The following is a 16,286-nucleotide window of genomic DNA, read 5'->3' on the forward strand; positions in this document are numbered from 1 at the left end:
TCTTTTCCTTAGATAGAATTCTCTTGGGAAATACTTTTCATGGAGGCCCAAGGAACTGAGTCTTAATGAACAACCAGTTGTCTTGTATCACCAAGAGCATGATACTAGGAAACTCAAAGACCCCAACTTTCCAAGATTCTCTGTCTTGTCAACTGTCTCATTCCTCTCACATGCCTGTTCTCATGTTTTGCTTTCACTCATTTAAAACTCCTCTCCTTTGCCATGTCTAATCATTCACCTGGACCTTCCACCATTTTCTTTAAGGTGTGTCTTTCACAGGACTCTGTCTACACCCTTTCTGGGTCAGGAAGCGTACAAAGTGGCTAGGATTCCTTTAGTTTGTTCTTCTTGATGAATCTACAAGTTGGGTTGATACGTTGGAGAAATTCCTTGTTGAACAATAGCATCTGAAGATAAAGGTGACAGCTTTTTTTGATTGGAAACGTTCACATTGGCACTAGTTCAGGAAGCAGAAATAGCATGGGATTTGAGTTTTGCTGGATCTTTAAAGAGTTAGAATTTTGGGAACTTATTTAAGAGGTGATACGTCAAGTTAGTTAGGTCTAGAAATAATTTTAGGGAAGTGGGGAGAATCTGTCGCATTGAGTACCTGATTAGCACAATCCAGTGAAGAATTTTGCCACATTTAGAAATGTGGTTTTTTAAAATGCTGAAATACTAATTTCCACTCACCGTTTCTCCTGGCTATCTGCGTCTTCCTTTCTGAGGAATGGAGAAGCAGTGTAGTTAATCTCCATTTTCTAAGTCTATCACAGACTTGAGTGGGCATGTTTGTTAAGAGAATAAAAGTGGCTCTGCCAGCGAATGACTAACCTTCTGTCTGGCTGCCACAGGATTGTGAACATTTTATATTTCTTGTCTTTAGGGAACATAAAATTCTTATGTGGAATTGTAGCCTGGCTCCAGCCCTTCCAGTGGCTTCAGAGCTACTATGTGATTTGAGGAAGGGCCGGGTAGACTGAGTTTTGAGAAAGTGTCAAGTGAGGCCTTGGAAGACAGCTCTGGTTTCAAAGAGCATTAAGAAGGCCCCAGAGGACTTGTAGCACATTCTTGGTGTAGTATTCCTTGTTCTTGGTATTCATAAGAAGCCGTGGGGCTTGTTAGTACCTTCCCTCATTGTGCTTTAGAGCTACCCTGATCAGCTGTTACAGTGTTCAAGGTGTCTTTGGCCGTGGATTTTTAAGTCTCTAGGACCACTCGGAGAGCTTTTTAAATAAAGCTCCTTCAGTATCCCTCAGGGAGGATCTCACAGTAACATGCCACAAAGCCCATGATTGTCAACATGTGAACAGATAGCTGAATGGTATTTTTCTCTCCTTTGTCAATAAAAAAGGCTTAATATGTTCTATGTCTATCATACATCAAAGTGATTTTCTTCATCCTGGGAATAGATCCCTAAATACTGAAAGATACAGATGTACATGCACACCGCTTTTTAAAATAGTTATTAAGTTATTGTCTCTACTTCCAAAGAAACCATCTGCACATGCCCAGATCATGTGGTAACCTAATTTAACTGTAGCCTTGTCAAGTTGGTTTTGGTGAACAGCATAGTACATGTCTTTTGCCTACTGCAATGAACCCAGTGTAGGGGTATTTATTTAAAAGCATTAGTTCAGAAAGATGTCAGTGTGCAGAACCCATTCAGGAATAAAACGTGTCTTGATGAATCCCTTGTTAATAGGGGAAGAAGTGTGTGTGTGTGTGTGTGTGTGTGTGTGTATGTTACATATACAGTATATTATGGTCTTTGGGTATCTGTTCCCAAGATGGAGATAATAATTTTTACCTGCAATACACATAGAAAACATAAGCACTTTTAATTGACAAGGAATAGAAATAGATCATTTAGCTATCAGTTTGTGTATAAACAAGGGAAAAATAATCTGAAAAAAAAATATATGAAGTGAATCACTTTGCTGTATACCTGAAACTAACAGCATTGTAAATCAACTATATTCAGTTTAAAAAATTAAAAAGTCAAAAAAATTTGTATATTTGCAGTTATGGGTTTGTGAAGTGTTCCTGTGAAACCCTATCTGAGGGAAGTGGAAGGAGCTTTAAAAGGTGATCCATGAATATTTCGTGTTGGGTTTCTTCTTTGTGCATTTGTTTAAAATAGAACTTCTGGGCTTCCCTGGTGGCGCAGTGGTTGAGAGTCCGCCTGCCGATGCAGGGGACACGGGTTCGTGCCCCGGTCTGGGAGGATCCCACATGCCGCGGAGCGGCTGGGCCCGTGAGCCATGGCTGTTGAGCCTGCGCGTCCGGAGCCTGTGCTCCGCAACGGGAGAGGCCACAACAGTGAGAGGCCCGCATACCACACACACACAAAAAATAAATAAAATAAAATAGAACTTCTTATTGCTGCTTAGATGAAATGTAATTTTGCATACTTAATGGCATAGCTTTAAATAGTATGTCCATATGTGAAGCAGGACCAGAAGGCATATAAAAAAGTGAAAACTACTTGAGTTTTTGGTGGTGATGGAATAAGGTAGATTTTAAATTAGTTTGTTATCTTATGTTGTTGTAAAAATCAGAATATAAGGAAATTTTATGTGGATACTGGGTAGAAATCGGGTGAATTCTATTCCTATATTTGTAAGTGTCAAAAGGGTGGTAAGGGCTTCCCTGGTGGCACAGTGGTTGAGAGTCCGCCTGCCAATGCAGGGGACCACGGGTTCGTGCCCCGGTCCGGGAAGATCCCACGTGCCGCGGAGTGGCTGGGCCCGTGAGCCATGGCCTCTGAGCCTGCGCGTCTGGAGCCTGTGCTCCGCAACGGGAGAGGCCACAACAGTGAGAGGCCTGTGTACCGCTTAAAAAAAAAAAATAAAATAAAGTGGTAAATTTGGTAGTGAGTTGTCATTACTGTGGATTATACTTTGCAAATTTTAAAAATTTATCTGACATTTGGATTAACTTGAATATAAAGACTTAATAACTTTTTAAAATTCCAGAATAAAAAAGATGCCCAGAATGAAACCACTTAGAAATAACTCATTATTAACACTTTAGTGTTTGTTACTTTCTAGGTTATTTTTCTTGCGTGTGTATTTTTTGTAAAATGTGTAAAAAAAAAAATGACCCTTTTATTTTGTGGTCTGTTCTTTTCACTTAACATATTTTCAGTGTTAACAGTACCTCCTACAACATTTGTAGGGGTTCATAGTACCCCATTCCATGGATTTATCATCCCCTGATTTTTGAACATTGTGGTTATTTTCCATCTTTTCTATTGTAAACAACACAGAGATGAAGTTTTTTTTTTTTTTTTTTGGCTGCTCTGGGTCTTCGTTGCTGCGCGCGGCCTTTCTCTAGTTGTGGTGAGCTGGGGCTACTCTTTGTTGCGGTGCGCGGGCTTCTCATTGCAGTGTCTTCTCTTGTTGCGGAGCACGGGCTCTAGGCGCACAGGCTTCAGTGTTGCAGCACACAGGCTCTGTTGTTGTGGCACGTGGGCCCTAGAGCATGTGGGCTTCAGTAGTTGTGGTGTGTGGGCTCAGTAGTTGGGGAGAACGGGCTCTAGGCACGTGGGCTTCAGTAGTTGTGGCGCATGGGCTCAGTATTTGTGGCTTGAGGGCTCTAGAGCGCAGGCTCAGTAGTTGTGGTGCACAGGCTTAGTTGCTCCGTGGCATGTGGGATCTTCCCGGGCCAGGGATCTAACCCGTGTCCCCTGCGTTGGCAGGCGGATTCTTAATGAATGCGCCGCCAGGGAAGTCCCAGAGGTGAACTTCTATGTGGGAAAATTATTGAGGAAACTTGCTTGCAGATGTTAATTTATTAGCCTGTTGTTAAGAAGACCAAGTGAGATCTGGGTAAAAGGCAAAGAATGGGTGATTTTTGCTGAGTTCTTACCTTGTGCAGGCATTCTGCTCAAGCTTTTCATGCACTGTCACATTTCAGCCTCGATAGCAGAGTGTACTGTCATTTGCATTGGAGAGATAAAGCATTTGAGACAGGAAGTATTAAGAGGCCACGTTAATTAAAAATAATAATTTAGGGTTCAAAAAGCAATTGTCTCTATTATCTTCACTTAAAATACTTCATAGTTACTGAATAGATCTCAACCGGTTGTATTTGGGATTTGATTATAGCGTTCCCTTTTTTTTTTTTTTAATTGGAATATAGTTGCTTTACAATGTTGTGTTAATTTCTGCTGTACAGCAAAGTGAATCAGTTATACATATACATATAACCACTCTTTTTTAGATTTCCTTCCCATTTAGGTAGCCACAGAGCATTGAGTTCCCTGTGCTACACAGTAGGTTCTCAGTAGTTATCCATTTTATGTATAGTAGTATATAGAGTTCCCTCCTTATTTGAAGAATTTTACAAAATGAAACCTACGAAGTTATATTAAACAGCACTTTAATTTTTAACCCGTTAGGAATCATTAAATAGTGTAAACATGGCTGCATGGTTTAGTAATTTAGAAATTTATTCAGACTGGTTCTCAAGTCTTCGGGTTCCATTGTGTGAACTCAGAGGTGTGCCCTGGTAAAGATGTTACACCAGTTAAATCATGTTCCAGGACTAGACTCTATTAACATGTTACTATGAAACCCTAAAAAGGTGTTGAGGGCTAGCTTTTCAGGAGGGCTCTGAGGATCTGTGTTGTCATTCTGTGGTAGGTAGAATGGTCCTAAAGATGAATGTGCTGCTTGGCACCTGTAAATATTCCATTACATGGTAAAAGGTACTTTGCAGATATAAATAAGGCTGCAGACCTGGATTGTCCGCATGGACCCAGTCTAATCCAAAGACCTTGCTCTGGTAGGCATCAAAGAGAAATGGCAGAAGAGAGAGTAAAGAAAAAACCTAAGCACGAGAAGGACTCAGCGCGGTGTCACTGGCTCTGAGAAGTAGGAGTCCACGTGCAGAGATCAGAGAGAGGCCTCTAGGCGCCAAGGGAGGGTGCCAGGTGACAACCAGAAAGGAAATGGGCACCTCAGTCCTACAGAAGCAGGAACCAGATTCTGCCAACAACCTGGATGCACTTGGAATTTAATTCTCTCCCAAAGCCTCTAGTAGGGAACACAGACCTGCCCATGCCTTGATTTTTGGCCTCATGAGTCTCTAAGCAGAGGATCCAGTTGAGCCGTGCTGTCCCTTGACTCCTGACCTATGGAAATATGAGATGATAAATGGATGTCCTCTTTCTTAAGCTGCTAAACGGGTAGTGATTTGCTATGGCAGAAATACCAAATTAATACACACTCCTTGTTGAATAAATATCTGCAATCCATTGATTCATTAATCAGCAGTTATGTCTCAGATGTCAAAAGCTGCCAGGCCACAGCTGGTCAGTTGATCCCTCTGAGGTTTCAAAGTGAATTTCTAAAACTAAAGTCTGTCTTTCACACATCTGTTAAAGCTTCGGAATTCTGTGGAAATCTAAAAGCTTATTTTTAAAGCTTTTAGAAGTACAAGCTCTGTAGACACTGTTCACAACTTTTTGGTGAAACATATCCGTCCCTTTTATGCTAGTTGCAATGTGGGGGCCATGTAGGTGGAATATTATAAGCAGAAGCATTACTGGTTGTCAGGGAGTTCAAAATTTAGGTGGGAAGAAGGGTCTTAAACATATGAAATATTAAAGCAACTAGAGATTGGACTTTGCTCTTATAATTTATTGTTAAGCTCAACTATATTACTTACAGTAATGTGATGATGATAGCTGACACTCAGATAGTACTTACTGTTTCAGGCACCATTCCCAGATGTTTTATAGGTATTAACTCATTTAATGTTCACAGCAGTCCTGTGCTGTGGGGTGGAGAGCTGTGATTCAGCCTCAACAACCAGAATCCCAGAATTTCTCTCAAGGTTGGCATAGGAGATTTCCTAGTCCTGTTTTAGGCTTTTGGATCTTGCGTTCTGAATCTTGTTCTTCCAGGAAGCCCTCCTATGTTAGCGGTTTTTGTAGATAGACTGTCTAGTTGGAAAGGGTCTTAGTTGATATGGATTCATGCCAATGCAAGAGTTTCTAATATAACATCCCTGCAAGGTTCTATAGGACCTACCCCTACAGATGCAAGATCCTTACCATAGAAGATCCCTAGAATGTCTAGTGTTGAACTTATACTCTTGGTACAGTTTAGAAACTTAGTTCCAAAGAGCATGATGACTGAGAAAAGACATGTAAGGAATAACATATAATATGAAATAAAAGACATACTAAGACATGAGTTTGCAAATTATATTGTCTTTAAAGATACTTTGTTAAATAAATTATATCATATAAATCTATTGAGGAATCATTTAAATGTGACATAGATTGAAAATACTCTGGTCTTACCGGAAAATGGAAAAAAATAGCTTGAGATGAAAAATTTTTTTTAATTTAATGATGTACGCATAATCAGTGTTTTATTTCATTGTTATAGCAAAACGCAGAATGTCCAATGTATACTTGTTTCCTTAAAACACATTTCGTATATATTAAATTTTTATTTGTCAAAAAACTCATGTTGATCAGCAGTTAGGGCTTTGGGGAAATTGCTATATCAAGAATTGGAAGAACAGCTTTGAAGGCTGAAGGAGCAGATATACCTGCTCTTTTGAAAAGATGTCAGTGTCATTTGCTTACTCTCTTCAGATTTCATTCAGCCAGTACATCTATAGCTTCTCCTGTTCTTTGTGCCATGAAATTTAGGAGATTTCCACAGTAAGGAACGGACTCCAACAGTTATTTTTCATCTGTTTGTTAAGATTTGCACTCCCTCTATCTCTGTTGGGTAGATTAGATTGCTATAACATCACCAACTGTTCAACTGCAGGCTGACAGATATGGCTTCTCTCAGGAGGCTCATGCTTGTTCTCTTTTTATAGTGAATGATTTGGATAGGAGGCAGTCATAAAACAAATCTTTAGAACAAATCCTTGGTCGGGGTGCTTCTGATATCTACCTTCCCTTATAAAGCATCTTCTGTTGAACCTCACATAGTAGACCATTTCCACTGTGATAACTCTAATTATTTGAATGTTTGTAGGGCTAAAACATGCCTTTCTGCAGCTTCTCTCCATTGTTCTGAATTTTACCCTCACCCTTTCAAAAGCTAATGATCATGCTCCCCCTAAGTCTTCTGTTCTCAGCAACAACTGCAAATACTTGACTTGTATTCCTGATCATAAATACATGTCAGGAGTGGTACTAGGAGTCATGGTCAGAATGATGAATAAAGGAGTCTATTTCAGTGGGCTTGCAGTCTACTGTTGGAGACCCTCAGCTAAAGAGATTTCACTAGCATGTGGTAGTGCTACAACTGAGGTATGTATAGAATGCTATCAGAGAATAAACAGGGAGGACTTCCCTCCATTGGGGGAGGTGGGGGACTCATGAGAAGACGACAGCTAGGTTGGGACCCGAAGGACAAGTAAGTGACAGCCACACAAAGTAGAGAGGTGGGGAGGCATTCCAGATAGAAGAGCACGTGGGAAGTCTCAGAGCAAAGAAAGACCATGGCGCATTCACAGAATTGCAAGTGTTCTATTTTACTAAGGCTGGAACATGGATTTTTTTTTTAAGACATGGATTTTAAGAAGAGGTAAGGAAATAGATGATACTGAAGACCAGATGAAAAGAATACTATATATGCAATATTAGACATTGGACTCTGTCTTGGTGTCATGGGAAGTCTTTGAAGAGTTTTTTAGCGAGAGATACAAGATTATATCTTATATAATATATGATGTGGTATGAAGAGAGATAAATGAGAGACAGTGGTCTGAGTTGGGAGAAGATGGTGGACTGAGCTAAATCAAGGATACCTCACTTCTTGGCTTGAGACCCTGGGTACATGGTGGTACCATTCACTGACTGGGGGTATGGGCCATGGAGCAGATTTATGGGATGGAGGAAAGTGGTAAGACAGTGACTTCACATTTGGAAATGTTGAGTTTGAGCTGCTAGTGGGACATTTATGTCTTAGAGGTGGATGGATATGAGACTTTCGGGCACTGGAGGTGCAGATATAATTGAAGACCTGTGAGTAAATGAGGTTGCCTAGAGAGAGTGAACAGAAAGAGAAGAAGGTCTAGAGGGCTAAGGATAGATCACTGAGGATCATCAAAACCAAGACAGAGGAAAGGGAGGCCTTGGGAGAAGAGAAGTAGCAGTCAGAGAGAAAAGAGAAAAGCCTGGAGCATATGGTGTCATGGAATCCCAGTGGTCAAGAAGAGGGGGATGGGTAACCTGCCAAACCCTGCAGAGAGGACAAGGTAGATGAAGACTGCTACATCCATCTCACTGTCTACAAGGAGGTGACCAGCCTGTGGTTGTCCTCCTTTGGATGCTCTCGACTCCTCATAAACCTAAACAAATGGTACTTCAAACCAAATACAATCCAGATGTTGATTTTTCTGGAGTCCATCATTTTTTGCTGACCTGAATGTTACTTTAGTAATATTCCTAACAACATTGTTATCCACTTCTAAATAGTCACGTTTCCATTGTTAACTTACACCATGCTTATGATCAACTAAAAATTATCACATCTTTTTCATGTGAATCTGTCTCATAGTAGATGTATGTATGCGTAGCAGACTTAAATACCAGACTTAAAAAACCTGTGTGTAGGACTTTATTCCACTTTATTTTGTTAGTTTCAGGACACTTCTATATATGTATTAATCTTTGAATGGTCAGCTATTGTCTAAGTTATAATAAAATGAATAGGCATATCTGTATGTATTCAACAATATCTATATGAAATTTAAAAAATATCCCTAATAGCCTTGAAATAGATGAATAAGCATAAGCATATTTTATCATTCCAGCATGCTTAGCAAACACATCTTCGATATGGCGAGAGCAATTATTAGGAAAAGAACTATTTGTTAAGTAAACTATTAGATGGAGAGCAGTACTGTCTAGACAAATAAATAACTTTCTTAATTTTCTAATTATTGGTTGACATTAACAGGCAGTCACAAGATTATCCATGTGTCATTCTTGTGGCAATATTAACTCTTCAGAACAAAATAATGAACTTAGAAATAGGAAAACAGGCCTCCAAGGAACAAAGAAAATTGTCACTGAGCCCATGGTTATTCCTTCATAGGACAGAAGTCTAGCCACCATCACTGCTCAGTTTGTGTCTTATCCAAAAGTACGTTGATGGCTTTAAGAAGCATATTTATTTATTTTTCTAGAATTCTTTAAGTCCATACTATCTTAAGATTTTATAGTGTTTTAAAAGTAAGTATAGTTGGGAATAAAACAGGGAAGAGTATTGGCTTATGTTTCTTACATTTAATTTAGGTAATTGAGAAAATGGGTTCTGTGTTTTAAAAACATTTCTGTCATGGTATCAACATTTAAATGTTTCTAAGATTAATAGATTTACTAAAATCCTTTAGGGAATTTGTGAATTCATGATCCTATTTAAAGTTAGTTTTCAAGAATGGCCCTGTGGTTAGGTAAGACTTTTGCCACTGTTGATCTGCCCTCCCACAGTGACCTTTGCTGACTTTCCATCCAGCTTCACACTTGGTTTTCAAGGGTCTGTTCCTCCAGGAAGGCTGCCATGTCTTCTCAGTTAACCTCTCCCATGGACGTGATCCCTGGCACTCAGGGTTTGCATTTGACACTTTCTGTTGCCTCTTGAGTCTTGTACTGATGCAAAACAGCTTTTCGAGCATTTATGTTTTGAGGCTGAAGGCACTATAAAGTGCCAGAGAAAAAAGACAAAATAGGGCTTCCCTGGTGGCGTAGTGGTTGAGAGTCCGCCTGCCGATGCAGGGGACATGGGTTTGTGCCCCGGTCCGGGAAGATCCCACATGCCCTGGAGCGCTGGGCCCGTGAGCCATGGCCGTTGAGCCTGCGTGTCCGGAGCCTGTGCTCCGCAACGGGAGAGGCCAGAACAGTGAGAGGCCCGCGTACCACAAAAAAAAAAAAAAAAAAAAAAAAGACAAAATACTGGAACTAAGACTGGCTCTGATTCTTGTTGAATTTCAGGGCTATTTTGTGAACAGTCCTGCTGGTTATTGAAGATAGAAAGCCAAAACATTTCAGCATTTTAAAACATTTTAAAATTTCTGGTGAGTACCCAGAGGAGAGAGAAAAATTAGAGATGTGTTTTATCATTCCCTTAATTATCCTCTCTTTAAATATTCACAAGAGCAAATATACCCGAAGCTGCAGATGTGTTTTGAGTTACATGGTTCTTTTTATACTGAGTAAACTACGTTTTAAAGTTTAAGCTTCTTAAAAAGCTCCCTTGCAATTTTCCTTGTGCTTGAGTAGATCGTGTCTGTCAAACTGCTGATGTAGTAACTGAATCTTATCATTTGATTGGATTATATCATAATTTAATACCTAAAACACAGTGAAGGCCATGTTCCTTTACAAATGAATTAAATTAGAGGAGAACAAAATAAAAAGTAAAGATTGATTGTGAGTTGAAATGATTATAAGATTAAAAGGTTGAGTCTTGGGGAAACAAAGATATCTTATTAAATAGAGCAGTGCTTCTCAACCCTGGATACAACCTAGATAGAATCACTTAGGGAACATGGAAACAGCAGCAGCAGCAAATACTGTTGGCTGGACCTCTTCCCCAGAGATCCTGATTTAGTTGGGGCCCAGGTATCAATTGTTTTTTTAAAGCTCCCCAAGTGATTCTCATGTGCAGTCAGGTTTGAAATAGATGAAAATCCAAGCTATTTAAAGAAAACATTTCTTGGTAGACAGAACTTACTGACTACATAGGTATTTGACAAGAAGATACAAGAGAAAAAGATGGAGAGAAACTTTTAGTGTAAAATTAATAGAGGTTTACAATCCATTATTGACAGCTCTGAAATATAAAAACCCTGAAAAAGAATAGGGTTTCATAACTTACTTGGTGGCAAAAATCTAACCTAAACTGAATATATTTAGTAGAAAATCCTGAGGCCTTTCCCAGTCTGTCTTTATCCCATTTGGTATGAATAATCATACATTTCATTGCAGAAAATTTTTTTTGATGGGGGGTGAAATAGAAAAGGATAGCTTTATTACTTTGCCAGGCAAAGGGGGACACAGTGGGTCCCTGCCTTTAATGTGTCCCCGCAGAAATATTAATGTGTCTGATTTCTTATTATAAGTTACTGCCCAAGACCTCACTGAGGGTGTGCCCTAGATAGGATACCTTTCTGAACTATATAAAATGTTGAATTCTGGAATACATCTAGCCTCAAGGGTCAGATCATAGTAGGAAAGGCTTGTAATAGGGAAGACCAGTGTAATAAGGTACTTCCTGTCAGATTAAGAACAATGCATTTCTTCTAATTTCCTAGGCAGTGGTTTAGCACCCGCATTAAATAAAAACAATGGCGAATGTCAGAACATGGCTCTTGGCTCTATATGTATACATTTTTTTTGAAACTGATCTGAGAAGAGGGTTCCATTTCTGTCCTGTTGAGAGAAACTTATGTTAACCAACAACACAAGTAGATCAAGTAGAAAAAATAATCATCTCTAAAAGACTTTTCAGCGTAACAAACTACCGCCAAATTTAATGGTTTAAAGCAGCACATATTTATTATCTTAACCAGTTCCTGAATGTTAGGAATTCAGGAGCATCTTAGCAGGATGGTTTTTGCTCTGGGTTGTTATCAAAATGTGGGCCAGAATTTCAGACACCTGAAGACTTGACCAGTGCTGGAGTGCTATATTTCTTTTTCAGTGCCAACAGGTCCCTTATTAGTGCTTAAAGAAAATTCTAGTCTCTGTCTCTGCAGTTGTTCAAAGTTTTAGTTTTCAGTATAAACCTAACAATTATTTGCTAAAGGAGGCTTTGAGTCCTTCTAATATGTTCTGAAGATTTCTGCTGTGAGTCCCTTCTTACTGGGGAGTGCCTTCCCTTTGGATTTCCTTGTCCTTCCTCAGGCAGCTTTTTCTCTCCCCTAGGTTCTGTCTCTGTTCTCTTAAGGTTACCTCTGCATCCGCCTCCTGTGGGTCGGTGAATGGGTGTTGATGGCCCTGGATAGTGTGATGAAAAGATGGCTGCCTTGGAGGAGCTTCTGCCCAGAAGACAGGCATTAGTCACAGTTGAAAATGATGAATTACATCATTGCTGGTGTGTTTAAAAAAAAAAAAAAAAAAAAAAGAAAGTGCCGGGAAGATGCTATAGGAGCCTCTAACGGGATTGTACCCAGTTTGTGTTTTGCTTTGGTCTGTTCTTCCCCCTTTGTGTTTTGGAGGAAGAATAACCTACCCTTGGGGTTTGGGTCAGGAACAGTTTCCCTCGGGGGCAGAAACATAACACTTCTGTGTCTTCCCTGACTGCAGATGTTCAGGGGATGTAGTGTAGTACAGTAGAGTAATCTCATTTACTTTATGTGGAAAAATATAAAAAAAGAAAAAGCTTAGGTTCCTTGTAAATTTAACTGTGAAGTTCTTGTCTTTCTCACTGCTCATCTCTCATCTTCTTGGCTTCCCAAAAAGTGCTATGTTGGTTTCTTTCTCATCCCCTTTCTCCCTTTCTTTCTGTACCAAATCTTTGAAAAGATGTAGTTTTATACAGTTTGGGGAATATAAATTTCCTTTTCTGAGCTATTTCTACTTTGAGGCTTATTTCTAATTTGAGAAAGAAAAACTGAAGCTCTCATGACGAGAATATCAAGTATGGAAGACTGATGGAGGGTGGAGAAGACAGTTTTTGATCCTCTGTATGCAAATTAAGTGATCCACCTTCTGCATCCTTTTCCATCTATGCTTTTCTCCTGTTTCTGAGCCTAGAAGCTCATAAAATCAGGAAGCCATCCACAAGGTCCCAGTGAGTGTTTCTAATCTGCATCTTTGTGTACCCCCAAACATTTGTGACACTGTAACAGAGGAAAATTCTGAAGAGAGATGCTGTTACTACGATAAACCTTACACGTAATTTCAAATATATAAAATAGGCACTAATTTATATTTTATTTTGTTGCTGTTTTATTACTACACATACAAGTATTTATAAAGGCTTTCCTCTGATTAATCATCACTCCTATCTCCCCCAGCTCTCTTTTCCCCCATAAGCTCTTCAACTATAAATTCTTCTACCCATGAGTATTTTTGGATCTCAAGACACCCATGGTTAGAAAGGGACAGATTATCTTCTGATTACAATATAATTTTCCTGAGAAAGTCTTAAGGAATTGACGAATCAGTTAAATCAGGAGTATATATACCCTTTTGAATGGCATTCATAGTAGCCAGCCAGGGAAAGCACAGCAGTAAAGCAGTATGGTGGGGGGAGGCTGCCTTCTTCACGGATGATGATACCCTGGCCATTGTGAAACTGGTCCTAAACAGAGTCCCAGTGACTCACTGGGCTACTTTTGCCTTCACGTACATCAATGTAAATTAGATTGATTTCAATAGCAAGTCATCTTTAACCTTGACCTTTCATGCTCTGCCTTTAAAAATGTCATTAGTATAATAAGCTGCAGGACCCTTCCAAACTCAGTATCACCACCCCTGCAAACACACACACACACACACACACTCACACTCACACACACACACACACACTCACACTCTTCTAAGCTTAAAAGATTGTGTCCTGAAGAGGAATGAGCTTGCTTATTATGAAAATTTATTGCTATCAAACATAGATTTCCCGAAGATTATCCCCATGTTACGTTTTTTTTTTTCCATGTTATCTTTGAAAGTGACTGTGGTTATCTTTTTTGGTCTCTGTTTTATGTTCCTCTTTGAGAATGTTTTTGAGAAAGGATTTAAGCATATGTGTTGGGGGGGGAGAGAGAGAGAGAGTGAAGCAAAATCTGGACAAATAAGTGAGGTTTAAGGCACTTAGGGTATTAAAGGTCATCTTGCCTATCCCCATTTCACCTGCCCTGTGTGTTGATAGCACTTGCTTTTATGCAGCATAATATCTGAAATGGTTGCTGTACACCTGTCAGGCCTCAAGTGATCCTTCATTGTATTCAAACAGAGGTCAAATTAAACTAGGATCACCTACCTCAATTTTTCTAGAATTTCTGTATAAACTAAATCTTTGAGAGATAAAGAATATTTAATATCTTTGCCACAGTATTTTACCTGTTTTAATAATTTATTTGCATTATTTCTGAATGTTACACAGTTATGTTTTTGAGGTACTTCTCATCATCATGGCATAAGTACCAATGTTTTCCAATGTGTACATTCTGGCAACTGTTTAATTTCTTTTTAAAGTAAGTCCATCAGATTCTTTGAGGATTGGCCTAAAATTCCTATGCAGAGGTTTTTCCATATTATTAAAAACAAATAAACAAAAACATGGCAGCAAACTTAATGCAACAGCTCTTAACTTTGGTTGCATATCTAAAAACAAAGCTACATTTTTCTTATTCTAATTTGGTTTTTCCCCCTAATATTTTATTAGGTGCAGAGAGAGCTAGCAGCTGTTATTGCTTTGAAAGCAAGGAAGTCTGGTGAGTAGTCTTTCATGGGGCTGGAGGAAGGTTCTGATTTTTGGGGGATATTTCACATGTCCTGTGGTTGTGAGCAGTTGAATGTATCTCAGGAAGCTTTGGTATAAAATGCAGAAAAGTATCTCCATTTGTTTTAAAATTATTTATTCTACCATCAAAATAGCACAGGTGTATATCTAGTTATTTAAAACTAGACATACACTGCCTTGCTTTATTTCATACTTCAAGGAAAAGTGAAATTAAAAATTAAAAATATGTTTGTAGTCCACTGCAAGCATGGAAAAAGTCTAGGTACCCAGCAAAAGAAAGCAAACCACATTGCATTACCTATCATAATGACAGAGGAAACTAAATAACATAATGGTGGTCTCTTTTTTATGTTTTTTATCTCAAAGTAGCTTCTTATAAAAATAATTGAATTGTCTAATAACATTTAATAGCAAGCGTTTTCCATAGGGACTGATTGTGTGGATCTGATTCCTAATACCTTAGGAAACAATCTGTGGATGTAATAAGTGGAAAGGAAAAGGGAGCTTTCAGATACATCTTGAGGAGAGAAAGCCAGGCTCTGCTGAAATTCGATATGAAATAGAGACTCAATGAGGTAGAAAAAACTTGCTTTGAAAGGAGGAGTGTCAGGGGGAGGCATCCTTTGCTGCTCAGAGGCTGGAGGTCACTGCTAAATGGAATGACAGATAGAAGGGAGGTTCTATAGAACCTCCTTTTCCTATAGAAGAAGTCATTCTAGTTTAACATTAATGTTAAGCTAGAATAAGACTTAGATAGTGTTAAACTAGATGTTAAACTAGAATAAGACTTTTCAGGTGAAGACACTATGACAAAATCAAAGAGTTGCCAAAGTTTGAAGAAATAAGTGGAACAGAAATGTCTTCAGAACAGAAATCATACATTTTACATCTTCCTTTTTCTAGCTAGAAACTGTAAAAATTTGCTTTTCTCTCAGTGACCTGTGGAATCAAACACACCTTAGTATGAAGTAGCGTATTGTGTTTATACTATATCTTTGTTGATTTGGCTGATGTAGAGGATGCAGAGACTGGATGCTGTAAGGATGGTGGAGAAGAGATGCAAGGAACAGTAATCTGGACCCACAGAGCTTGGGCAGTGTGAAAAGAGCTCCTCCAAGAACAGGGATTAGATCATGGGTATTTGCATAGGTGAAGGCCAAGATGGAGAAAGGACACCAGTATAAAGGTTGTAGGAGGGAAGTCTTAAAAATAATTTGTGCTAGAGCTGATGCTGGTTCCTGTAAACATAAGGAGACAAAACTTACAGTCTTTATGAGTTGGGATGACAGTGCCTTGGAGGATAGGGGTTAAAAAAATTTTTTTTTAAGTTTCGGAAAAAGTTGGGGAAATAATCAAAAACATATACTCTTGTCATTGCTGGAGAAAAACAGAGCAAGTAAATACAGATGGGGCTGGAGAAGGGGGTTGCTAATTTACACAGCGTGGGATGGGAAGGCCCCCAATAGGGCACATTTGAGCAAAGACGTGAAGTCACTGAGGGGTGAGCCTTGTGGATGTCCAGACAAGAGCACTGGGCAGAGGTGTGTGAAATGAGTTTGAGGAACAGCAAGGATGTGAGAGTGGCTGCAGCCAAGTGAATGAGGCAGAAAGAGGCAGGTTTCGGGTGTCAGGCTAAGAAGTTTGAACTTTCTGGAGGTGAAGAGAAATGAAGAGGAGTAAGCAAGACCCACACACAGTAGCTTGTGCAAAGTAAAGGACTGGTATGAAGTTGACTTTATTATGCCATGACGTTAACATGTCTGTTTTCCTTACTCATTTCATCTGTGGAGCTTGGAACGTGAATACAACATTGGCAACCTCTCAGGGACAGAG

At 39.3% G+C, this 16,286-nt stretch overlaps 1 protein-coding gene across 4 annotated transcripts in view; it reads left to right on the forward strand.

The window, feature by feature from the left end:
• The window catches only part of RAPGEF5 (Rap guanine nucleotide exchange factor 5), a gene marked incomplete at its 5' end in the record, with an annotated part of 219,135 nt that overhangs the window by 64,127 nt on the left and 138,722 nt on the right, over positions 1–16,286 (forward strand). For all 4 annotated transcript variants that reach the window (XM_081243594.1, XM_081243597.1, XM_081243595.1 and 1 more), the window contains one exon: positions 14,376–14,424. In XM_081243594.1, the coding sequence (XP_081099720.1) occupies positions 14,376–14,424 (49 nt within the window). The remainder of the gene's footprint in view (positions 1–14,375; positions 14,425–16,286) is intronic.

The sequence above is a fragment of the Mesoplodon bidens genome (assembly GCF_964165515.1).
Source record: "Mesoplodon bidens genome assembly, chromosome: 9".
NCBI classification, from domain to species: Eukaryota; Metazoa; Chordata; class Mammalia; order Artiodactyla; family Ziphiidae; genus Mesoplodon; species Mesoplodon bidens.